Source organism: Lithobates pipiens, unplaced genomic scaffold (genome assembly GCF_037356315.1).
Source record: "Lithobates pipiens isolate NorthernLeopardFrog02 unplaced genomic scaffold, aLitPip1_a1.2 Scaffold_8, whole genome shotgun sequence".
Classification (NCBI taxonomy): domain Eukaryota; kingdom Metazoa; phylum Chordata; class Amphibia; order Anura; family Ranidae; genus Lithobates; species Lithobates pipiens.
In genome coordinates, this window is record NW_027507903.1 from 502,780,162 (window position 1) to 502,807,300 (window position 27,139).

At 43.7% G+C, this 27,139-nt stretch overlaps 1 protein-coding gene across 3 annotated transcripts; it reads right to left on the reverse strand.

Moving 5' to 3' along the window:
• Positions 1–1,823: 1,823 nt before the first annotated feature.
• Positions 1,824–27,139, reverse strand: LOC143960539 (wee1-like protein kinase 2). 3 transcript variants are annotated; one of them, XM_077469244.1, is made up of 12 exons: positions 27,077–27,139; positions 25,684–26,027; positions 25,061–25,248; positions 19,935–19,992; positions 19,669–19,841; positions 18,228–18,349; positions 16,887–17,033; positions 16,279–16,374; positions 15,919–16,004; positions 3,976–4,146; positions 2,863–3,005; positions 1,824–2,368 (listed from the first exon to the last, which is right to left on the reverse strand). In XM_077469244.1, exons 2-12 carry the CDS (start codon positions 26,020–26,022, stop codon positions 2,218–2,220), a joined length of 1,674 nt encoding a protein of 557 aa, XP_077325370.1. In that variant the 5' UTR covers positions 26,023–26,027; positions 27,077–27,139; the 3' UTR covers positions 1,824–2,217. The 3 variants fall into 3 exon arrangements, with proteins under 3 accessions (XP_077325370.1, XP_077325369.1, XP_077325368.1); XM_077469243.1 differs by lacking the exon at positions 27,077–27,139 and adding an exon at positions 26,907–27,040 and having other exon boundaries at positions 25,684–26,024; XM_077469242.1 differs by lacking the exon at positions 27,077–27,139 and adding an exon at positions 26,907–27,040.

The following is a 27,139-nucleotide window of genomic DNA, read 5'->3' on the forward strand; positions in this document are numbered from 1 at the left end:
AAGTAAATGCACTATTGACTGAGCAAAAAGCTAAAACTAGTAATAGTCTGCACACGCACGGCATTACGGTCTGCCAGCACAGACCCAGTGGAAGGGAGGGCTGGGGAGCCAGGAACCTTAAAACTTGATGTTTTGGCTTCTGTGGGGGTTATATTACCATAAGGAAACTGCCATCTCACCCACGGGGGGGGGGGGGGGGGGGTACAAACTACTGTTGTATCGCCAAGCCCCTTGGCTCCCCCAGGGGGGAAAACATGCTTGTTGAAAAACTGTTCTAGATGAAGAATCCCCCCCTGGCTGCTGAGACCACACACATGCTGTTTAGCTGGGACACTGAGATGACCAAGAAGCAAAGTACCAAGGCATGTGCATTTACTCCCTCTAGTGGGAGATTAAGGCATGACATTTTACTCATGGAAGGAAAAAAAAACTCAAGGACCAGGTCCCTTTTTAATCGGGGTTCCACTCCATTGGACCTGTATTAGCACCCTGCCAGGAAAAAACTTTAGGTAATGTAGGTATGACCAAAAAGCCCTGGGTCCCGCCCTGTAAGGAGAGGAGTTAGTCAAAACCTTGTGCTTTGTGTAAGAGGCCTGGGTACCATCCCCCTTGGCCTCAGTGGCACTTTGGATGAATCTGGTCTATGGACAGAGCTCTTCAGCGCACATCTTCACTCGTGACGAGCAGTGTTGGTCATCTTACTTTAAAAAAGTAATTGTGTTAGTAACTCGGTTACTACATTGGAAAATTAGTTAGTTACTCAGCAAAGTAACTGACAGGGGTGGCAGGCAGCGGTGGTGGTGGTGCCATCCTCTCCCACACCACCTCTGCCTCTTACCGATCTCATCCCTACCATACCCCCCCACCTCTGTTGTAGAAGTGATGGTGGGTTGGTAGGGATGGGATCAGTAAGAAGCAGAGGTGGTGAAGGACTTTGGATGGATCGATTGCACTGCAATTCAAATGGTCACTTACTTGAAAGCCTCCAGGGATGCCTTTCTTCAGGAGTAGAGCCTCGATTGGTGTCAGCTGGTCATTTTTCAGTGTCCGCCTCGCTACATTCTCTTTGGATAGGCAGGGTGGGATGGAACAGTCTGAGTCTCAGCTCAGTGGGTGAAAGCCAGCGGAACTAACAGCCAGGCAGTGCAGCCACGGCAGGCCTCCCGGGTGGTAGAAGTCATTGCAGCAATGCCGCCCAAGTAATGGGAACAGAGTTACCATGAGGGAAAAAGTAATCAGATTACTCGTTACCCTCTAAAGTAACTGCGTTAAGCAACTCCATTTATTTTAACAGAGTTATACATCACTGGCGACGAGCACCTTAGACACTGGCGAAAAACTGAGGTGCGCCCCCCCGCCCCACTGGGGGAAGGGTTATATAGGAAGTCAACTTCCTGTTTAGGGTGTGCCAGTGTCTATCATCTGAAGGTGGCCTATATGTCCCATGATGTATGCTAAAGAAATTAAATTTGTTGCAGGGGACACCTGATGTTTAATTTGTATCTAGTGCAGACTTGTGTGATTGGCTGACTGATTGTCCCAGGAAATTGCATATCTGGGGGGCGTTCTGTATGCATAAGACCCACAGGTAGCAATATTGCATTTCACAGAAAATTACAGAACTGTACATAGAAACGGAAAAGTAATATTTAAATATTCAATTACAAGTGAACTTGTGTTGCAATTGTATGTGCCCTTTTATTTATTTTTCCCCACAAAAGTGGAGTTGGCCTTGAAAGCAGATTTCCATTTTATTTAAACAAAAACTGCTCAAGGGCAGAATTTAAGAATTTATATATCTTCAATACAAAGACCATTAAGACTTCAGACTTAAAATTTTATTTAAAATATAACTTAAAAAAGTGCATTGAAGTAAATTATTACATAAAAAATAAAGTCAAATCCTTAAAGTGAATTGTGTAGCCCAGAAGCCAACTTATACAGTGTATATAGGACAAAGCAACAAACACAAGCTGATCAGAAAAACCACGGACAGGAAAAAGGGTAGATAGCAAAAGGCTAGATAGCAAAAGGCTGTTAGATCTTTGTGTAAGAAGTTTGGGCTATCAGAAGCCATCTTTAAATATTTGGACCGAGATCACATTAGCTCTTGGATACAAAAGTTTTGCAGCAGTGGTCCCCTAGTCACTGAAAAACGATAAGCTTGAAGATGTAGGCATTGTTCGGCAGCTGGACGATAGTCAATGTGAATTGCTACTAATAACCACCACAGGTAAAACTTAAGGAACGAGTGTTTTTACCCCCTACCAAGCGTTTTCTACCCCGGCAGAAGATATCAGATTGAGAGGGTAGATCTGTGCATTCATCCTTCCCAGAATTCTGGGCAAGTTTTGCAGCTTTCAGTTCCCTGAAGAAAGAAAAAACAGGTTACATATTTAAAAACAGGGTATGTAAACCTATATTTTACATTGTTTGGAATCATGTTTTCTTTACCTGGAGATGCTGCCAGTAATCACTGATAGTCTGACTCAGAATTAGCAGCAGTGTGGTTAGCCTGCTGTGTGAGCTCCATTCTTTTAAAGAACAATGGGATAGCCCCTAGGAGGTCACACATCTAGGATGTCCTGGAGTGATCAAGCTCAGAGGGCAGAGTGAAACGCATTTGGGATGTGGCCTGGTTTGAGTCCAGGCTGAGGTTCCCAGCCTAGGCATCACTCCAGGACATCTAGGATGTGCAACTTCAACAGGCTACCCCCATTGTTCTTCAAAGCTCTACAGGACGTTTCCCATACATTGGTGGCCAAGAACCCGAGCAAGTTTGTTTTCACTGAAAATGCATTTGGATACTGGGTTACACATTTTTCAAACCAAAATTAACTCCAAAATAGATCAACCACCAACCTCTCCAGCATGGCAGTCTTAAATTTCTCTACATTCAATTGTTTCTGGAGCTGTGCTGCCTTCCCAACCGATCGTCTCAGGACAGAGTGCTTCACCAAGGCAGCAGCAGATGGTCTTAACCCTGGGTTTGGATGAATCAGTTGCTGCAAGGTAGAATTAGATATTTTAAACTAGAACTTTCAAACTTGCCAAGTAAAAAAAAAAAAAAAAACACACATGAAAATATACTATTACAGACTCTTTTTGGAAGGTGTAATCTTCAGGCTGTTAACCTTTACCACCCAACAAGTCACTAACATTTAAGTCTGGTTATTACGTAGCTTCACTAGCTAATGCTTGTTTCAGATCAGCAACTCATTGGGCAATGAGGCAGTACTTTGCTACATCAAAACAAGTCAGCATCATCTTCCATACTCTGACCCAGACAGGTTCCCTATAAAGCAGACAGTTCTAAAGTTGGGTTTACTTGATGCAAACAGGAAGGTAAAAAAGGCAATAAAGTGAAAATAAACCCAAGCGATCAAACTTTAGACTTTCTAGTGACTAGGGATGAATGAAAGATTCCATTCACTGAAATTTACCAAAAATTTACATTTGCGAATTGCAGAGTCAAATTGGGGGGAGGGGGGGGGGGGCAATCATAAAGCCATTAAGGGTTCAGAAGGCTGTAAATGCTTAAGGGTTTCCAAAAAAAAAAAAATAAAAAAAAAAAAATTAAAAATGCTTTCTGGGTACACGTTATAAACAGTGGTAGGGGTCATTGATTGTTAACCAAGTCATGTGATCATGTCACTCAATGTTATCACATGGTCATGCTGGAACACCAAGTCACATTTTTCTACAAATTCCACCAAAGCAAAGAGGACATTTTGCATCATAATCATTGGGGCAATTATGGTGAAGTCACAAGTTCATCTGTTGGAGATATGACCTGCTGTAGCACTATATTGTGGATACTAGAGCATTCTTTTTACAAACCATTTGAAGATCACAGGGGCACCTCATCAGCAACACAAGGCATTCCCTGCAGCTTGGTGACCAGCAGTAATTTAGGCCGATTAATAAGCAGCCACAGATGCTGCCTAGTAAGTGAGCATTATTCAAGCTCTGTACCTTAAGCAAGTCATGGAAGGCAGGTGAGAGGGACTGGGGAATATCTGGCAAGTTGCCTTTTCTGATGTAATGCCAATTGTCGTCATTGCACGGAAGAGGGCCCACGCCAGCAGCTACGGTAATTGTGAGTCCAAGAGCAAAAAGGTCAGCCTTGGGGAGCTGGCTGTAATCCTGCAAGGAAGAAAGGAAGATTGTCAGCACTGACAGATCCATCTGAATAAGAAATAGAGCCAAATCTTGACCATGCAGAACAGCCCTCAATTTAATGTTAAAGCTGAACAGGCAAAATGCTAAATGCTCAGCTGAAATATTAAAAAATTACATAATATACATACACAGTTCGGGGTGAACATTTGCCTATTTGGTCATTCACCGAACACCCTGCAATGAAAAGCTTTGCCCAACCAGGGCTCAGTGTAAGCTGGTTAAGGAGCGGGGCCAGGAACCCAACCAATGAGTCATCAGCTGTCAATGGGTTTCCCTGCTGACAGCAGAAAAAAAAGATGGCTTGGGGATTGGATGTGCAAGCACCCCCCTGAACCATACCAGGCCACATGCCCCCCCACCCCAAAAGCACTCATGTTGATTGGGACAAGGGCCTCATCCCCACAACCATGGCTTGTCATTATGGGGGTCTGCAGGCAGGAGGCTTATTGGATTTTGGAAGCCCACTTTAATAAGGGCCCCCCCAGATACTGGCCCCCTTCTATGTGAATGAGTATCAGGCACCCCTACCAATTCACAAAAAACCCACACACTTAGGCGAGGGGTGGGGGCAGGGGCGTACCTAGAGCATTTGGCACCCGGGGCGGATCCTACATCTGGCACCCCCCCCCCCCCATTTAAAATGAAAAAGCACCCACGATTTATTTTCCATTTTCTCAAGAATATTTATTGTATACAGCACACGCCTGGATTCTGCACCCTGTATATAGGACATATCTGCATTCTACGCCCTGTATATAGGACATATCTGCATTCTGCGCCCTGTATATAGGGCATATCTGCATTCTGCGCCCTGTATATAGGACATATCTTCATTCTGCGCCCTGTATAGGACATATCTTCATTCTGCGCCCTGTATAGGACATATCTGCATTCTGCGCCCTGTATAGGATATATCTGCATTCTGCACCCTGTATATAGGACATATTTGCACCCTGTATATAGGACATATCTGCACCCTGTATATAGGACATATCTGCACCCTGCGCCCTGTATATAGGACATATCTGCACCCTGCGCCCTGTATATAGGACATATCTGCATTCTGCGCCCTGTATATAGGACATATCTGCATTCTGCGCCCTGTATAGGATATATCTGCATTCTGCACCCTGTATATAGGACATATTTGCACCCTGTATATAGGACATATCTGCATTCTGCACCCTGTATATAGGACATATTTGCACCCTGTATATAGGACATATCTGCACCCTGTATATAGGACATATCTGCATTTTGCACCCTGTATATAGGACATATCTGCATTTTGCACCCTGTATATAGGACATATCTGCATTTTGCACCCTGTATATAGGACATATCTGCACCCTGTATATAGGACATATCTGCACCCTGTATATAGGACATATCTGCACCCTGTATATAGGACATATCTGCACCCTGTATATAGGACATATCTGCATTCTGCGCCCTGTATATAGGACATATCTGCATTCTGCGCCCTGTATATAGGACATATCTGCATTCTGCACCCTGTATATAGGACATATCTGCACCCTGTATATAGGACATATCTGCATTCCGCACCCTGTATATAGGACATATCTGCATTCCGCGCCCTGTATATAGGACATATCTGCATTCCGCGCCCTGTATATAGGACATATCTGCATTCCGCGCCCTGTATATAGGACATATCTGCACCCTGTATATAGGACATATCTGCACCCTGTATATAGGACATATCTGCACCCTGTATATAGGACATATCTGCACCCTGTATATAGGACATATCTGCACCCTGTATATAGGACATATCTGCACCCTGTATATAGGACATATCTGCACCCTGTATATAGGACATATCTGCACCCTGTATATAGGACATATCTGCACCCTGTATATAGGACATATCTGCACCCTGTATATAGGACATATCTGCACCCTGTATATAGGACATATCTGCACCCTGTATATAGGACATATCTGCACCCTGTATATAGGACATATCTGCACCCTGTATATAGGACATATCTGCATTCTGCGCCCTGTATATAGGACATATCTGCATTCTGCACCCTGTATATAGGACATATCTGCATTCTGCGCCCTGTATAGGATATATCTGCATTCTGCACCCTGTATATAGGACATATTTGCACCCTGTATATAGGACATATCTTCATTCTGCGCCCTGTATAGGATATATCTGCATTCTGCACCCTGTATATAGGACATATCTGCACCCTGTATATAGGACATATCTGCATTTTGCACCCTGTATATAGGACATATCTGCACCCTGTATATAGGACATATCTGCACCCTGTATATAGGACATATCTGCATTCTGCGCCCTGTATATAGGACATATCTGCACCCTGTATATAGGACATATCTGCATTCTGCGCCCTGTATAGGATATATCTGCATTCTGCACCCTGTATATAGGACATATTTGCACCCTGTATATAGGACATATCTTCATTCTGCGCCCTGTATAGGATATATCTGCATTCTGCACCCTGTATATAGGACATATCTGCACCCTGTATATAGGACATATCTGCATTTTGCACCCTGTATATAGGACATATCTGCACCCTGTATATAGGACATATCTGCACCCTGTATATAGGACATATCTGCATTCTGCGCCCTGTATATAGGACATATCTGCATTCTGCGCCCTGTATATAGGACATATCTGCACCCTGTATATAGGACATATCTGCATTCTGCGCCCTGTATATAGGACATATCTGCATTCTGCGCCCTGTATATAGGACATATCTGCATTCTGCACCCTGTATATAGGACATATCTGCACCCTGTATATAGGACATATCTGCATTTTGCACCCTGTATATAGGACATATCTGCATTCTGCGCCCTGTATATAGGACATATCTGCATTCTGCACCCTGTATATAGGACATATCTGCACCCTGTATATAGGACATATCTGCATTCTGCACCCTGTATATAGGACATATCTGCATTCTGCACCCTGTATATAGGACATATCTGCATTCTGCACCCTGTATATAGGACATATCTGCATTCTGCACCCTGTATATAGGACATATCTGCATTCCGCGCCCTGTATATAGGACATATCTGCATTCCGCGCCCTGTATATAGGACATATCTGCATTCCGCGCCCTGTATATAGGACATATCTGCATTCCGCGCCCTGTATATAGGACATATCTGCATTCCGCGCCCTGTATATAGGACATATCTGCATTCCGCGCCCTGTATATAGGACATATCTGCATTCCGCGCCCTGTATATAGGACATATCTGCATTCCGCGCCCCTGTATATAGGACATATCTGCATTCCGCACCCTGTATATAGGACATATCTGCACCCTGTATATAGGACATATCTGCACCCTGTATATAGGACATATCTGCACCCTGTATATAGGACATATCTGCATTCTGCACCCTGTATATAGGACATATCTGCACCCTGTATATAGGACATATCTGCACCCTGTATATAGGACATATCTGCACCCTGTATATAGGACATATCTGCACCCTGTATATAGGACATATCTGCACCCTGTATATAGGACATATCTGCACCCTGTATATAGGACATATCTGCACCCTGTATATAGGACATATCTGCACCCTGTATATAGGACATATCTGCACCCTGTATATAGGACATATCTGCATTTTGCACCCTGTATATAGGACATATCTGCACCCTGTATATAGGACATATCTGCATTCTGAAATCCCCCCTCCCCCATCAGGTCAGCTACACTATACACATGCCAGGGGGAGGGGGTGATGGACACAGCAGTCACCCTGACTCCCCCCCCCCCCCCCTCAGATCAGCACAGGGTAGACACAATACTCCAGCCTCTTCTTACATCAACCCCCCCCCCCCCATCAGCTAGTACACTATACACATGGCAGGGGGAGGGGGACACAGCAATCACCCTGACCCCCCCCCCCCCCCCCCAGACCAGCACATGGCAGGGGTAGACAAACTCCTCCAGACCCTTCTTACATCAACCCCCCCCCCCAATCAGGTCAGACAGCTACACAATACACATGGCAGGGAGAGGGAGTGGTGGATATAGCAATCACAGTCACTGACCCCCTACCATAGACCAGCACAGGGGTAGACACAATTCTGCAGGCTGCAGCCTCTTCTTACATCAATACCCCCCTCCACTCACCACCTCAGGCTCTCAGTCAGCTAGGGAGGACTCTGTATTCACTGTGTGGAAGCAGCCACCCCAGCGGAGAGAGATGAGACAGACACACACAGGCAGCAGCAGTGGTGGGTGGAGGCGGAGCTATTAGGAGGGAATACAGTCACTCACTGAACAGTCTGGAACAGTCCATTGTGGTCATGGCACGGGGGTGTTCTAAAAAAACGAAAGTAAAAATGAGCAACCAGAGACAGCAGGGATGCCCTTGAGATGATCTGACGGTGTCACCCCGACTTGGGTGCGGAAATCACCCCCATATCAAAGTCACTTGGCCACTGACACCCCCCCAAAGTGTGGCACCCGGGGCGGACCGCACCACCCGCCCCCATATTGGTACGCCCCTGGGTGGGGGCCACCTAGCAATGTCACCGGGTGGCCTCGCACCCTTGTGACATCACAGGCCCAGCATGCACCAGTCTTTTGGTTTTGTCAAAAAAATTGTTTATTGCCTTTTGTACACTTTTGGTGAATGGCAGGGCCGTCTACTTTTTACTCGCTGGGGGGGGGTTTAGGTCTTACAATCTTAAAGGCATCATTTACACTTATGTTGGGAGAGGTACAGTAAAAACCATGCGACTTTGCAGTGCAGCAAATTACCCCCATTCAACTGGCTAGAATGCAACGCACTCAGTACAGTGAGCTCCTTCTAAGCTCCCCATTTTTCCTTCAGCCCATTGGGTTGGGGAAAAAATAAAAAAAAGACACAAACACAAAGACATTTGTGTGAACCAGACTTTAGATGTCATTCATATATTCTAAATGGCCAAGGAATGGCAAATATACCATGAATACCGACAGCCAGGATCCCAGATGTTTAACTTTTGGGATCTGCTCAGCCTGTTCATTTGAGTGATGGGCTGAAAAGAGCCACTGCTGCCAACATGTATCTGCACATCCAGTGGGCCCAATGTTTAAGCTCCAGGGGACAAAGCAAAACACATTGGGGTGTGGCCTGGTGGGAACCCAGGCTGAAGTAGTCTCTTCCATTACTACATAGGACTCCATGGCTCTGCGGTACCAGGGATTTTTGTCTCTTCCCTTCAGTGACTACAGGAGCTCCATCCCTTGCCGGCACTCCTGCAGAACATTCGGTATCATCTACATTACTCCCCACATTGATTAATGTGCAACACACTAACAAACCCTGGATCACAGTGGTCACCTGCTGTTAGAGACCCCGGATGCAGAGAGATTTTATCCAAGGGCAAAAACGTATCCCTACCTGCAGGTAACCACTGGATGTGCATTTACAGCAGCAGACAGCTTTGGCTCTTTTCAGCCCATCCCTCAGGTGTACAGGCTGAGCAGAGATTGGAACATCTGATCCCATGTGCAGGTATTTGCAGTATACACTTTTGACCCATTTTTAGCCCGCTGTCAGCTGACATCTCAGCAGATCCAGGCTATGGAAAGAATCTAACTTTAAAGTCAGCATTCACCCAGATGCCTGGACCAGCAGCTCATTCAGCCTCTCGGTGAGCCGCAGAGACCCTGAGCCAGCCGCTCCTGCCACCTCGACAGCCTGGCATTCCAGTGAGCTTGGGGGAGCAGGGGCAGAGCAAAGGACTGGCAGTCACCACTCTTTGCTTACTGAAGGCTGAGAACTGAGTAATCAGCGGACTAGGCAAGAAAAATAACCCTCTCCCTCCCAAGAATCACCAAAGCAAAAATCTCTCCCTCCGGCAATACCCTCTCACCCAAAGATTTCGAATTATGAACTAAGCAATTTTACTAAGCAACTAAAAGGTTTCATTGCGACAATACCAAGCCACCTACATTCAGAATTCATCAATGCGATTCTGGTTAATCCATAAATTGGAGACTTCTACATGCTGCTCAAGATTCACAAGGCAGGAAATCCAGGCAGACCCATTATAACCGGTATGAATACACTTACCGAACATCTCAGGCCTTGTATAAAACATGTTAAAACCTTTAGTCATGAACAATGCAAGTTTCCTGCAAAACGCTACTGATTTTCTGAACAAGCTTAACAATATACAATTACCACCAAATACACTTCTAGTCACTATGGATGTAGAATCTCTGCACAGCAACATCCCTCACAAGGATGGGTTGACAGCATGTCAGATTCTTATCCTCAAACCACAAATACACTGCTGAGGATGTGACACAGCTCATTGAATTCATTCTTACACACAACTACTTCACTTTCAATAATGACCTCCATCTCCAGTGTATGGGTATTGCTATGGGAAGCAAAATGGCACCCCAATATGCAAATTTATGGCTGACCTGGAAGACAAATTCCTGAACAGCATACAAAAGTCATAAAGAGTATCCCTATATTGATATGATATGGACTGAAGGTGAAGAAAATCTAAACCAATTCTTCTCATTGATCACTTTTCATCTACTGTATTTGCCGGTGTATAAGGCGACCCCCTAATCTTACATGACAAAAACACTTTTAAAACTGTACTTACCGTATAAGATGACCCGGCTTTCGAGGCTTCATATTTCTTCCTTCTTCCTGCATTTGCTGGAGCCAATCACGGCGAGCGATGTATTCTATGAATACAAAGCCTGCTTGGATTGGCAGAGGCTGTAACATCTTCAGCCCGCGCCTCTCTGACTCTCCAAGCCAATCCGAGCAGGCTACAGAGTAGCCTGCTCGGATTGGCAGAGGTCGTTCCTCCAATCCGAGCAGGCTTCATATTCATTTGAATACATCGCTCACCAGGATTGGCTCAGCGGTATATACTGTATGTAGCCGAAGCTACATACCGTATTACCGAACACCAAGCAGCCACCCGAGGGGCTGACCCGGCGTATAAGACGACCCCTGCTTTTTGGCCAATTTTTTTACATGGTAAAAGGTAGTCTTATACGCCGGAAAATAAGGTACCGTATTTGCCGGCGTATAAGACGACCCGGCATACAAGACGACCCCCTAAAAACCTGCACAGTTAAAATGTTTTGCCCGTACTCACCGTTTAAGACGACCCCCGATTCCGAGGCTTCCGACGCTTCATATCCCTCTTCTTCTTCGTTCTTGCTGGAGCCATTTCCTTCTTCCTTCTGGTGCTGGAGCCAATCACGGCGAGCAATGTATTCTATTAATGAATACAAAGCCTGCTGGGATTGGCGGAGGCTGTTACATCATCAGCCCGCGCCTCACTCTCAAAGCCAATCGGAGCAGGCTACTGTGTGTAGCCTGCTCGGATTGGCAGAGATTGCTGCTCCAATCCGAGCAGGCTCTGTATTCATTTGAATACATCGCTCACTGGGACTGGTTCAGTGGTATATACTGTATGTAGCCGAAGCTACATACAGTAATACCGGACAGCCAGAAGGCATCCCAGCAGCGGACCCGGCGTATAAGACGACCCCTCCTTTTTGCTCAGTTTTTTTAAGTGTAAAAGGTCGTCTTATACGCCGGCAAATACGGTAACTAAAAATGGATTATTCAAACACGTCAACTTCTTAGACACTACTGTATACATCAGGGATCACAAGCTTCACACGTCGATATACAGAAAACAGACTGACCGATGCAGCCATCTTCAGTTCCAGTTTTTGCCCCCAATACACTAAAAACAGGCCATCAGATACCACCAAATTTGTTTAGGCCCAGAAGACAGATAAAAATCTCAGAACACTGGCAGACTCCTTCCATAAGAAAGGTTACAAAGACAAAACCATCAACAGCATAAACACAGCAGCCTTGAAAACCTGAAGAGAAAATCTCCAATACACAGAGGAAAAAAAAAATATAAAAAAAATTCAAATAACCGAGTACCTCTAGTCACCACATACAACCCAGCACTAGAAGGGATCAAAAAGATTTGCAACCCATTATAACAGGGGATGAAACTGAAAGGAATATTTTAACAACCCCCATTATTGGCTTTCAGACACCACCCAACCTCAGACACAAGCTAATCAGCAGGAAACTTCACTCCGATTATGAAGTCACAAATAATCGAAGCAAACCCTGCAATAAAAAACGCTGCAAACTATGCAACCAAATCAACCTATCCAAAAAGTGTCACACAAACAAATGGGACCTTCAATATCATGGGATCTTACAACTGTACCTCCAGTAATGTGGTGTACCTCATCAAAAACAAAAAGGTGCAGTAAAGGACCTTAATGTTGGTGAAACAGGACAGAAGTTGCAAGTGAGGATGAATTTACACAGACATACCATCAAGGAACATAAAGACCGTTTATGCACACCTGTGGGACATCACTTCTCACAACCAGACCACCCATAGGAGACCTCAATGTTTTAGCTCTTAAAAGGGAATTTCACACCTATCCAGGAAAGGAAAACCTTTGAACTAAGAATGATAATGCTTTGACAAAAAATAATGGCCTGAATTTAGATATAGGTTTCCGTACCCATTATACTAAAGTTTTACGACCCCCTCCATTCTGTAGCTCTCCCTCTGACTTATTGCACTAACTCTGCTGCTATCTTTATTGCTATTGATTTGCATTTGTTTTTTGGCTTCTCTCTCTCCTTTCCCTCAGATGTGTTTACATTCTGCTTAAAAATTTGTAAAGCAGTACTGCTTGGATCTTGAAGAAGGGGACATACCCCAAAAGCTTGTCCTGTCTATGTTTATGCAGATAAAAAAAAAAAGAAGAAAAAAAAAAAAAAAAAAAGTGAATCACGGACAGTGCTCAATTTTCTCTTCCTAAGGCTGGGTTCACACCGGAGCGATGCGGGAACGCCGCGAATCCGCGGCATTTTCCCGCATCGCATGCCTCCCGCCGGCAGTTCACACTGCCCTATGTGGACTGCTGGGAGTGTCAGTGAAATGTTAATGACACCCCCAGATCAGTTCACATATCGCAGTGCGATCTGCAAACTCTGACAGGAAACGGATCGCATGGTGTGAACACCCATGCGATCCGATTCTGCTGCGGACCAAAAAAGGGTCCCGTGCGAGTTTGCGGCGGGTGCGATGCGAATTCAGCCATACTATCTGTATGGCTGAACTCGCATCGCACAGAGATCGGATGTGATTTGCACTGCAAATCACATCCGGTTCTCGCTGCCGCAGCGGTGTGAACCCAGCCTAAAATAGAAAATTGATGCCTCCCCACTTACCACACCTCAGACGTAGGAAAACTTCTGTATCCCCAGTCTCCCTTCGGCTGTGTCATGATACCGCAAGTCTAGGAGTCCCCTCAACTGTGCACTGTCAGTTGGCAGCATCTGAGACCGCAGTCATTTCATGCTTTTCAGGGGGACCCCTTATTAAACTGAAGGGGTGGGGCACAATAGAAGGGGGGGCTGGCTGTGGAACTCTGATTGCTTCTACTGAGCCGAGGCTAAACAGCACGGATACTGTCTGGGCATTTGCCAGGATGCTCGGGGAGGGGGGGGGGGGGTTGAACACCCGACCCCAATAGCTACGTCCCTGGTATGGCGAATAGGTGGAGTGTATCAGGTACCCAATACTCATTCACATGGGGGGGGGGGTCAGGATCTGGGGGCCTCCTTGCTAAAGTCCCTGGCCTGCAGACCCCCCCCACAACCACTGGCCATGGTTGTGGGAATGAGACCCTTTGGGGTGACCCCAGAGGACCAACCTCCCTCCCCCATGCTGAGGGCATGTGGCCTGGTATGCCCCCCCCCCCCCGCGCCTTAGTTACCTTCCAAGGCTGCATGCCTAAATAAGGGTCTGGTATGACCATTTTGGCTTGGGGCTAGTATCCAAATCCATACGAGTCATTTTAAAATGGGATTTGACTTTGCTGCAGCATGTTTTATGCATGCTACAGATGCTCCACATTAAAAAAAGGCAGGGGGTGGGGAGAAGAGGCAGAGGCACGTAAACTGACCATAGTATCATTGATAAGCAGCCATGGTCAGCAAACTAAGGGGGGTACTGGAAAAAGCAGGCTCAACCAGGTATTTTACAGCAGAGACGAGCAAATGACACTGCACAAGCACTATTCTGTATATCCTGCATTAAAGGAACTTTCTTTTCTTTACAGTTACCACTTTAATGTACATATGCTATAGTCCATTGCAGCCAGGTTCTGCAGGCTTGTTAAGTGTGGTTGATTGACTTAAACTGTTACACACAGAATTTGGTGCAACCAGTCAGCTTCTAGGCTCTTTTGACAAAGCTTAATTGAACACACCGATTGGTTACTATGCACAGTTGCACCAAATTCTGTGTGCACCAGTTTTAATAAATCTTCCCCCTTGTGTTCTAGCCTCAACGCATAATATGCAACTGGAGGGTAAATGCATTACCACAGCCACCCCTTTAAAATTAGTGTTCCACCAGTACTTGCTATTCCACAAAAGTTTATTATATATATATATATATATATATATATATATATATATATATATATATATATATATATATATATATATATATATATATATACATATATATATATATATATATATATACACACACATACATACATACATACATATATATACACACACACACATACATACACACACACAAATGATCCATGCATTAGCCGTTTACAAATTATAACTAAATTTAATCGATGACATTAGGCTTTCTAAACATGACAAACAATTTCCATGTTTTTTCCCATAATATCTCAGTGCTGCTGATACTTAGCCTTTCACACTTGTCTACGTGAGGTCCAGCAATGGCTGCATAACTTTTCTCAGGGTGGGTTTCCCCGATTGTGACATTGGACCATGCTGCTTGTTCACCTGGGATGCATTAAACTAGGTGACAGAGCATGGTTAGACCATTGCCAACCTAAAATAAGTGCCTGAACAAGTCGGTAGAATAAAAGCTGCATATTCATTTTACATTAAGGGCCAGTTCACACCAGACCATTCGTGTGCTTTTTTTCTGCACTAAAACTGCATGCACAGTGTTTTCATGCATTCCAATGGCTCTAGTTCACCCCATGCAGTCAGTTTCCGGTGCAGAAACCGGACCGGAACTTACTGTATTGGTGCAGAAAAAAAAAATAGAACTGCATCTGGTGTGAACTGGTCCTAAACAAATCAATTTAGGACTGGGCTCTAATCTTTAAGAGGCAGTTTTATACACTACCACTACATTGCTACCTGCGACTGAGTTGACGAAGCAGATATGGGTGTTGAAAAGACATGTCATCCAGACCTGCAAGAAGTACTCCTGCTGTGTACAAGGATTCTTGCCTGACAGGTGGGAGGTCCATTCCAGAAGAGTCTTATGTGCTAATGCAGTCAACCACCACATGAGCAGCCATGTACACTACCAGCTGTCCTAATTTCCCCTGAGGTCCATTCACCACTCTAAAGTGTGTTTTGTTGAGTTATTGTATGCAAATTGACATGTGGTATTCCACACATCAGTGTTCATTGCATTAAGCCATCCCATCGGTTTTGTATTGTCTGCCAATGCAAAAAAAAAAAAAAAAAAAAAAAAAAAGTCACTTCTCTCAGCTATGTGTGGCAGTGTGCTTTGAGTGCCAGGTTGGGGTGTTGCTTTACTGCAACGCACATTTATAGTCAGCCTCAATCTTTTTGCCATTCAAAGTTACCTCCTGTAGAATTTCATTTGCCAGGAATCTGATGTCCCCTTCTTCAACTTGTGGATTGGTGGTGGATGCCACATGACCAAGGTCACCTAGAAAAACAAATTCAGTTTTTACAAACTTTTCTGTAGACCAGTCATCTGAATGGCCTGGACTAGAAAACACTCTTTGTAGATGGAAAATGTGTTATCAGTTTGTATAAAAATGTTTTTCCAATGCTTTATGCAGATGGGTCCCTCAACCAGACTTTACTGCCAGTAGGTCAGAGATAACAGTTTAAAAATGGCTGCCCTGTTTTGTGGGAACTCACATGACTGACCACTTTACATAAATCTAAGAGCCTTGTGGATGCTACAAAAGTCTCACCTATTTTATACAGGACACTGGCAGAGGAATGTTCATCTTCTCCATCACTGTCTTCTTGTCCTGCCTCTGTCATCTTCCGACAGATGAAGATATTGCCTGACAGAAAACTGATAGATAAGTGCAGGTGCATGTCTTTGAAGGCATTATAACCTAAAATGTGATTAGCTATTCTTTTGGAATGAGGTCAGAACTGTACAAATTTGATGTTATGGGTTACTTTTACATATTACCCAACTTCAGTAAGTCTCCACTCAATTGCTCATTTCCCTGGCCCCTTATCTAGTTATATTTCGGCCATGAAAGCATAGTGGCAACACTAGAGAAGAGTTGCTTCAGGGTACTCAACATAACTTGTGAACTGGTATGAAAAAAAGCTTGCCATTACTGTGGATTAGGGCAAATATTTACTTTTTCAAGAGTATCCTACATGTGCTTGTGCAGTGGAATAGCCAAACATTTTTTGGGCAAGCCATATTGTCAACCAGCCAAGGTCCTAATGAGCATGAAACCTCCAGCACATAAGTGTAGCTGAACATTGGCAGCTTTCTGCTCTTTGTAGCTTTAAGAGGACATTTCTATAGAATTTATAGCATCTACTTGGTACCAACTTGGCTTGATGTCCATGTGCACCAGACCAGAGCTATGGATGTATTTCAACCCCATGGACACTTGTAGAAGAATCTCCTTCAGCTCCTGCTCTATCACCAGCTGGCCAGACTTTGCGTTCTCCACGATTTGGTCCTGAAGACTTCCACCTGACAGCAAACACTTCATGAAAAACACTAGCATGGCATCATTGCAAATGACCAAACATTTACCAATATAAAAAAAAAAAACAAAAAAAAAAAACAGTCATTTCAAATTGAATTACTGTATGTAGTTTGTTTTTTTAGAGTTCACAAGCTGCAGATTTGATTGCCCCTCCTTCCTTTCTGGATGTTTCCAGAACAAGGAATGGTGAGAGTCCTATAGGTAGCCTGAAGGTTTGAGCTTCAGCCAATGTCTAGCAGGTGGCTGGGGAAGACAACAATGTGGGCTCTGGGACAGCTGGGTCTTCCTGCTGTAGGGATGCCATCAGGCTGCCTCCAGCAAGCATTTTTACTGATTCAAGGGAGTCCCATATACTTTTAAAGCGTAACACTCCTTTTGCACAGTTTGAGATTGAACAGCTTTTCATCCAAATACATTGAATGATTGCATATCTTTAGAGCCCTTAGGTCAAATAGTTTCCTCCCAATGCTAGTTACCGGTCAAAGATTTGTATATTGCAGCAATACCGCCACTTAAGCGGTCTCTCCAGGGAGAAAAGAGACAGCAAGAGACAGCAAGAGACAGCAAGAGACAGCAAGAGACAGCAAGAGACAGCAAGAGACAGCAAGAGACAGCAAGAGACAGCAAGAGACAGCAAGAGACAGCAAGAGACAGCAAGAGACAGCAAGAGACAGCTTCCTCCCCTCCTGACACACACAATATGGATTTATTCATTTTTTTTTATTGCCATCTGTCTCCCCAGTTGGAAGATTAAACTTTATTTCTGGTCTACCTTGTGATGTAGACAGAACAGGGAACAGAAGTGAGCTTAAATCTTAAACTGGGCAGAGACCAGTTTCTTGCAAATAGCACTTCCACCTGTCAGCCTCCACCTGTCACCCCGTTAAGCCTCCAAGAAACACAAGCACCCCAATTGCTTGGCAGGTAAGCCTGAAATAATGCAACTCTTCTTGGCATCAACACCAAGCTTTAGCAAGGAGATCACAACCTGTCAAGAAAGCAGCACTTAGAAGTGGATCCTACTCCGCTCAGCAGGTTGGATTACTCACAATAAGACTTATCCAAAAGCTTAAGTGAAATTTCTCAGCTTCAGTCATGAAGCCTTTGATGTATCACCTTCCTACATCATACATGCAGCAAAGATACGCCACATAATAACTTGATTGAAGTTTTCTTACCATTGCAGTACTCATTTTGAATGATCATGTGGTCATCCTCAGCCCAGGCAGAGTAATAGCGAACTACATGTGGGTGGTGACCCAACACTGCATGGGCATAGACCTCCCGCATTGCCAGCTGTCTGTAGGGCCAGAAACATTTAGAGAAGTTAGTTGGCGTACAAGTACACTTATCTGTTAATACGGTTGAAAGGGTTTTGTTCTATATCTGTTAATGTAATAATTACCAGTTGATCATTTTGGAAATTTAGGGCTGTCCTGGCTTCTGCACAAACCCTGCATTTTCAAGGATGGTAAAGCTGGCTACACTACAACTTTCCTTTAGGATTTACCAATACATTAGGTCAAACATTTTCAAATGGTATGCCATCAAGCCGGCCCATGCACTACATAGTTGAAGGTAAAGCTAAAGGAAATTTAACAAGCTGTATGGTGTGCATCCAGCTTAAAAATTCTTGAGTAGCCAAGAACGCTACAATGTTTGCAGAAAGACCCTGGACATTCTGCTTTAAGCATAAGAAAAAAGTTCTAGACAAGTTTTGCCAACTGTGTCTTTTCTGAGATTATCCTCTTTTTGACCAGCGTCACTGAGCCCCACAGTGCCATCAGAACAAAAAGGTGAGAATAAATCTTCAATGCAACCACACATCCTGCATGTAGCTTAATTCTGGTCTACAAAGCAGCTAGATAGTTCAGCCATGGGCACTTGTCAATTGAATATGCAAGCTATACGTTTGTAACATTCGAGTTAACGATCACATATGCCAATTTTAAGGTTTAATCAAGGTATGCTATGGGGGACAGTTGTGCAGATTTTACCTCATTCTTTTGCTAGCAAGGATCCACAAACCTAATTGGTAGCTAGAGGGGGTGCGAACAGTCTTAACACCTTGAATTGATGAGGAACATTTACTTTTACAGCCACAACTGTTTGCTGTAGGCAGAGGACAAATGTTCCTTGCTTAGTTAGGATCAAAATTCTTCCTACAAAAAAAAGTTCAAGCATAAGCTTAATTTATAAGGCAGTTATGCTAGAACAGAAAAGATGCTCTCCCCAATCTTGCCACAAATGTGAAAAGGCGCAATTGTCTACAATGTCTTTATATATTGTAGCATTAACAGCACCCTTCATTGGAAAAGCTATTTGGGGAGTTATCTACATACTTTGTGTATGCAGAGTGGTCAGGTGTCCACAACCTCTTAGCCAATTCACGACACAAAACACTTATCCCACTGGGGGGGGGGGGGGGGGGGGGGGTTTAGTCTGTCCTGCTTACAGACTATTTTTTTTACCAAACTACATCCAAGAAATCCTGCTTGGCAACCTGTAACAGCACCACATTGGGCATAGTCTTAAGCTGTCGGAAAAGGCTGAACATAGACAGTTACATATCAGCACCATATATAAACAAGGTTGCTTCAAAAGGTTATCAATACTCACTCATCAGTGGAGCCAGCTAATGGCTTCTTGGAGCGCTTTATGGCGTAGACACAGCCATCCAAGCGCTTCACGCACTTGAAGACTGCTCCAAACTCACCCGATCCAATCCTCTCGATCTCCAAGAATTCTTTTTTGTACCTGGACACCATGTTTGTTTCACGCAAAACAAGCCTCTAAAATGACAAACGTTAACTACTTGTGAACAGTGTTGACAGAAAATGCATCATGATCATCAACTTCAGCAACTGCTGGTGACAAGTACAAACCTGAGAGAACACTGGAGCTGAATGCTCCTTCTCCCTGTGTTTTGGTGGTGGATCGTTGCTAAGAAAAAATAAATAAAATTAAGATAAAATTATACTTAGATGGCATTAAAACCGGTAAGACATTTCACAGGTTTTCTAAAAAAAAAAAAAAAAAAAAAAAAAAAAAAAAATTCACATCTGTTCTTGTTCTGATTGAACGTCACATCTAATGCGACCTGTGATAGGCATGTTTAAGGGACATGTAATGTAGTAGAATATTCTATTGTAGGAAGCTGTATAACACCTAGATAGCCAAAAAGAACAGGCACATTTCATCCATATTAGGTCCAAGACTGAGGCTGCATTTTGAAATAATGCAGCCAGAGGCAGCAATATGGACATCCTTATGGATAGGCTCTGCCCATTAGTTTCCATCTAAGAAAGCTAAAAGAAACTGGACATCCATTCATTTATACACCAAGTAATATTCAAATATACACTGAGTCTGAGAGGTGGACGAACATCAATTCCCAACTCAGTCAATTGGAGGAATCTTAGCCATTCATAGGAAGCTTTGTCAATGAATTCAGAGTACCACTTGGCCCAATGCAATTGTGTCACTCATGCGAAAAAAAAGGAAAAAAAAGGAAAAAAAAAAAAAAAAAAGAAAGAAGGGTGGGCTCAGAGTGCAGAGCACTGCACCTGAAATACACCCAGTTGTGTTACAATAGCGAATTAATATTTGATATTCTAACATGGATTCTCCTCCTGGCCAGGCAGGAAGCCCACCTAATTGGCCGAAAGGAGATGCTATCAGTTTATCCGCCAGGAGGAGATGCCGGGGAACCGAGACAGCAGCCACCTACTGCCCCAGAGAGAAGCTGCCACCCAGAGCACTGCCCTTGATTTGGGGTAAAGTGAGGGGCCCGACTGAAAACAAAAACACCAGCTGCCACTACACTCCTGTATGCCACGGCTACACAGTTTACACAGCATGCTCAGTGGGTGCACATGTTTGTGTAGGGAATAGTTTTGGCTAAATGAAAGTAAAGCTGGAGATGAGCTTTAATCGTAGCCATGATTGGTTTAACACATCAGCAGGGCTAGATTTAATGGATTATTTTTTACCCTTCTTACAATAAAGTCAAGTTACTGCAGTCCTTATTGAGTGCTGCCTTTATTACATACGTCTCCCACCATGCCTCCAATAAATTCATTCATCTGTCTCCAAGTACACAATTTGCATGCAGAGACATGACATTCTAGAGGGTCAGACACCATGCATTCCCCATTATGTCTCTTGGGTGCAGTGATCCATCAGCTGAATACAAGATAATAAAAATTGGCAACTAGATGCAATTTTTTTTAAATCATTGGACAAAGTCAGACTTCACTGTGTGCTTTTTTTTCTAGATCATGGAATCTTTGTGCAAAAAAGGTTGTATTTAGGATGGAGAAAGAAAAGATAACCCATGATAAAGCTTTCTCTCCCCCCCCCCCCCCCCTCTTCACTTTGTCCCATAGCCAAAACAGGAACCAAGAGAATTCCTTTTAAAGTGAGGGAATCCTGGGGCGTTGCCACCAGAACTAGTGTCCCCATTGAAACAATTCTCTACTGTTCTGTCGTCAACCCAAAATTTAGGATGATTTTCATTGACTTCACTTTTGAGGATAACAGAACAAAGAGGGTGAATCTCCCTCTAATGGGAGATTGACAATGGTCAGCAGGACACAGGGTTAAAGTGGCAGAAAATCAAAAATTTTAACCGATGCAAAGGAAAAAAAAAAAAAAAAAAAAAACACACACCCTGCTCAACTTAACGCATTCCCTTCCCTATTTTATCCAAAGTGACTATGCATCACATATACTTTAAATACAGTTGTGCTCTCAAGTTTACATACCCCGACAGGATTTATGATTTCTTGGCCATTTTTCAGAGAATATGAACAACAATGTTTTCACTCATGGTTAGTGTTTGGCTGAAGCCATTATCAACTGTTTACTCTTTAAAGTGGTTGTAAACCCTTACAAACCACTTTGACCTACAGGTAAGCCTAGATGAAGGCTTACCTGTAGGTCCAAGAAATATCTCCTAAACCGTATAGGTTTAGGAGATATTTACCCGAAGACAGGCACCGCTGTCTATGGCGCATGCACCGTAGACAGCGACATGCAGGCACACTGGGCAGGCCGCAGATCACGGCGATTTGCCGCGAGTGTCGGCTCCCGTGTGCATGCGAGGGAGTGACGTCACCGCGGCTCCAGCAAATCACAGCGCCCGAGCAGCAAGACCCGGAAGTCGAAGAGGAAGACTGAGGACCACTTCAGGGTCTTCGTTCTCAGGCAAGTTATTCATAATCAGCCAGTATGCTATGCATACTAGCTCATTATGCCTTTGCCTTACAGGGTGTGTTTTTTGTCTTTACCTTTAAATCATAATGGCAACAGAAACTACTCAAATGACCCTGATCAAACGTTTACATATCTCAGTTCTTAATACCCTGTATTGCCCCCTTTATCAAAAAGACAGCTTGAAGTCTAGTATTTGTGGATGAGGCTCTTTATCTTGGATAGTAAAGCTGCCCATTCCTCTTGGCAAAAAGCCTTCAGTTCCTGTAAATTCTTGGACTGTCTTGTATGAATTGCAATGAATCTCCCAGAGTGGCTCAATGATATTGAGGTCAGGAGACCGAGATGGCCACTCCAGAATCTTCACTCTGTTCTGCTGTAGCCAATGACAGGTCGAATTTAATTTGTGTTCTGGATCATTGTCATATTGGAATGTCCAAGTACATTCCATGCACAGCTTCCTGGCTGTTGAAAACAAATGTTCCTCCAGTATTTTATAACAGCATTTATCTTGCCATCAATTTTGACCAAATTTCCTGTGCCTTTGTAGCTCACATATCCCCAAATCATCATCAATCCACCTCTGTACCTTTCATCATAGGCCTCATCAGTGGCGGCTGGTGCGCAAAATTTTTGGGGGGCACAAAAACTGAAAAATTCAGAAAAACCCCCCATCAATTGCAGCCTCACTGTGCTATCAAACGCTGCCGCGTTCCCACCAAAAGCCGTCTGCCCGGCACTTGCCTTTTCTCTAGCATGAAGCAGGTGACGGTGGCAGGCGGCAAGTGGTGTCCTCCAAATCCAACCCCGATGTCTTCTCCCATGATTGGATGCCTGGTAGGTGTCCAATCACAGCGCCTGCGATTCCAGCCAATCAGGTGACAGGTAACAGACCCAGCAACCTGATTATTATTCGCCTCTCTAGCACAACACTGTAAACCGCAAACGCACAGCCATTTACCTTTTTGGAAGGCCTATTAGAGCCCACGGCTCTAATATGGATGCCTATTAGAGCTGACCACTCTAATCAGGCACTACCAAAGAAACCCCGCTGCTGTAATTCAGATTACTGGCACCAGACAAGAGGCCAGACACCTGAATAGGGGGAGGAAGCGGTGACAATAGATTTATGCATTGCATGAATTTATCTATTGGTGAGAGCGGTGCAGGAGAGAGAGGTGGCGGCGCTCCTGCGCCCTCTATGAATGCACCGCCACTGGGCCTTATTGACTACTCTCCAAAATGTAGCATTTATGGTGGTGACCAAAAAGCTCAGTTTTGGTCTCATCGCTCCAAATGACTGTTCTAGAAGGTTTGAGGCCCGTCTGTGCTGTTTGGAGCTTTGTAAGCAAGATACTTTGTGCCATTTGCATAGTAATTTCTTTCTTCAAGTGCCTCCTCATTGTGCATCTTCAAACAGCCATACCACATGTTTTCAGTGTCCTGTATTTCACCTAAAGTTACTTATGTGTTTCTTTGCATCCCAAACCATTTTCCTGGCAGTTGTGGCTGAAATTTTAGTTGGTCTACCTGATCGTGGTTTGGATTCAACAGAACCCCTCATTTTCCACTTCTTGATTCGAGTTTGGCATTCTCAATTCCTTGGATATATTTATACCCCTTTCATGTTTTATACAGTTCAACTACCTTTTCCCACAGATCCTTTGACAATTCCTTTGCTTTCCCCAATGACTCAGAATCCAGAAACAGTGCAGCAGTGGCTGAAAGACGCAAGGGTCTGTCAGGAGTCCAGAAACTCATTGCCATTTTATACACATTAATTACAAGCAAACAGGTCTCAGGTGAGAGTGGTTACCTTTAATAGCCATTCAAACCCCTTGGTCTCAACTTGTGTGCATGTTATCAGGCCAAAAGCACCAGGGTATGTAAACTTTTGATCAGGGTCATTTGGGTAGTTTCTGTTGTGATGAGTTAAAAAGAGTAAACAGTTGATTGAAAATAAATAGCTTCAGCCAAACACTATCCATGAGTGAAAAAAAAAAGTAATATGCTCCGAGAAATAGCCAAGAAATCAAATTCTGCCAGGGTATGCAAATTTAGGAGCACAACTGTATATCTTGGCAAATAGCATTTGCAGAAAAAGACAGCTCCTTCATTTCTCTCATGACAGATGTACTTAAATTACAACTTAAGTCAGAAAATTAAATCCTTCTAGATCACTTTACCCTGGCCCCTTTTTGCAGGTATAGCTATGTAAAACATTAAAAATAAGGGTCTATACTGTTTAAAATCCAGTAATATACTGCCTCACCCTGCTCATACTCAGTTGCTCTCCATTTTTTTTTTTAGGCACTGCTGACAGAAAGCCGAATTAAACCCTCCTTTACAGTCAAAGAATCTGCTTCTGTTTGATCTGCAACTGCCATGGTGATGCACATGCAGTCAGTTATAACATCAGCCATTTTATGGTTTGACTGTGTGGATGAGGATACAAGCAAATGCAAGCGTTGCCAATCCTGGGTTTCCACGAAAGTAACTTTAAACCATAGATGGGTTTAGTTCGGCTTTATGATTTACTGCTGTTCAGGGGCTCTGGGCTTCAGCAAAATGGCAGCCTACAGCAAGAAGAAACAGGAGCAATGCTGGAGGAAATTTACAGCACAAGCACAATTAACGTGGAAGGAGTTTACTAAAAAAACATGTTATGGGTAAAGTTCTGCTTTAAAAGTAAAACTCCCCATCTTAAAACAAGTGGTTTCCCTGATCTACTGTAAAATAAGTTTGATTTTAGATCTTTGTCTTAGTAAAGTCGACCATGTCAAACAGTTTATTTCACCTGCTGGATTCTGCCTTCCTCTTGCCATTGAGCTGCATTTGACGATAGGTTTCGGGGGTGAACGGATTAACATTGACAAGGGCAGGGTCATCCAGCTCTGCACTCGTTCCAGTCATGAACCTCATAATCCTCTGCCCCCGACAGGGCACCTTGTTGCTGGGTGAGGGTAGGTTATTGTATAGCAAGCTCTGGGGGAAGAAAAATAAAAATAAAAAATCACTTTATTAGCATCTTCTGTACCAAACTGGGGAGAACAGAAAATCATTGTTCACCTCTAACTTTAGTCCCTGCAAGGGTGGAAACTAAACATCTGTTATGTCCCATATTTAGGCAAGGAACAAAATACAAACTGCTTGCTTGTGTAATTCCCATTGAACATCACCATTTACCAATAGACAAGGGATGGGCATGTTACATCTTCAAGGAGCAACTGCATGCTTAGCAGATGCAATGTTTGATGGCACAATACATAGCAGTTGGTTGTCTAGCCACAGTTTTATCCCTGCCAATCTTCTCTGCATATCACAGCTGATGATGAAAGCTTTCGAAACATTTAGGAGGAATATACAACAGTTTTACTAAAACATCTTAATACACAATCCCCCATAAGAGGTTAGTTTTACCTTTGGGGTAAAAGGTGTGTCACAAAGCTTCAGCTTCTTCCATGTGTGGTAATGTAGGGGGGTGCCAGGACAATCTCCATCAGAGTCAATCTTGGCTAGGGGAGAGCCATCACTGCCGGGGCTTCCATCCATATAGGTACCTGAAGGAGACACTCCTCTCTCATTACGTTGGGGAGTAACTGGGAACTGATTGCCCCCTGTCCTCCATGCCATGGCATCACTAGGGCTTGCTATGCCAAGAGAACCCTGATCAGAGACTTTGCCATCACCCTCTTCATCACTGCTGGAAAAGTCCAGTTTCTGAATAATTCCACAATCATAAGTCATAGTGGACATCATCTCTGCTGGGAGAAAAAAATAAAATAAAATCTGCAGCAGAAACACACTATTCTTAGTTTCTAAAGGAGATGTTTGGGCTATATAAAATATTCATACTTGGCTCCCATTCTGCAGCATTAGTATTGGGCAATACACCCCCCCCCCCCCCATCAGCTGACTCTGGGGCATGTGAAAGCAAAAGTTAAGTGCACTCCTGTGACCCAGAAGAGCAGTGACAAAAAAATAAAGCTTTGGCCATACATCTCTTAAGGGTGAAAAGGCCAAAAAAAAAAAGCAATGGCAATGTATAGGAGAGGGGTGTATCAGCAGAGTTGGGGCTGATTCAATGGACCACTTTTTCCACAATTAACACATATAAAAATGTAGGGCCCCCATTTATAAGGCCTCATTCACACTGGCATTAAGTCTGCACACATGCAATGCCCATATATTCATTCACATTAATGGGATGCAGCAGCTGCTTGGATCCAGCCACTGTCCCCAATTTTATAGCATCCATACTTGCATGGCTGTCAGATTGGGAGTAGCAGCGATGTGCATGTAGCCACCACATCCCAATTGAAAAAAAATGTGGCTGCCTTTACAGGAATGCATGGAACATCTATGCTGCCCCACAAAGTCACAAACTTAAATTTGCCAGTGCAAGCAAGGCCTAAAAAAGTCAAACATTCTAGAAAAAAAAAATTAAAAAAAAGTCTGAACACTTGAGCAGATACAAAGTGAAAAGCATAACTGGAAAAAGAAGAAATGGAAAACCAGTTTTGAAAAGAAGCTTCAGGGTTTTGCTTAAAAAAAAAGGAATCCCTGCAAATTTGAGAATGCTGTAAGTCTATCCAGGTACTCGAAACCAAATGCCCATCGAATAGGCTATAGAATCCAGTTACCTTATAGTTGAACAGTCTTATATCCCCTATCTGCAGAGCAGTGCACACTTTTTCTTAACTTGCAACTTCACCCATCGCTAATCAGCAAAAGGGCCAGCCCCTCCAGACCCCTCAATGTATAGTCTGTTGCTATAGGGGCCCATGCACCTGACATTATCTGCCTTGCTCACCTGGATGTTTATCCAAAACTTGCAGAAAGGCTGCAATGCCTAGGGGTGGTTGTAATTAACAAA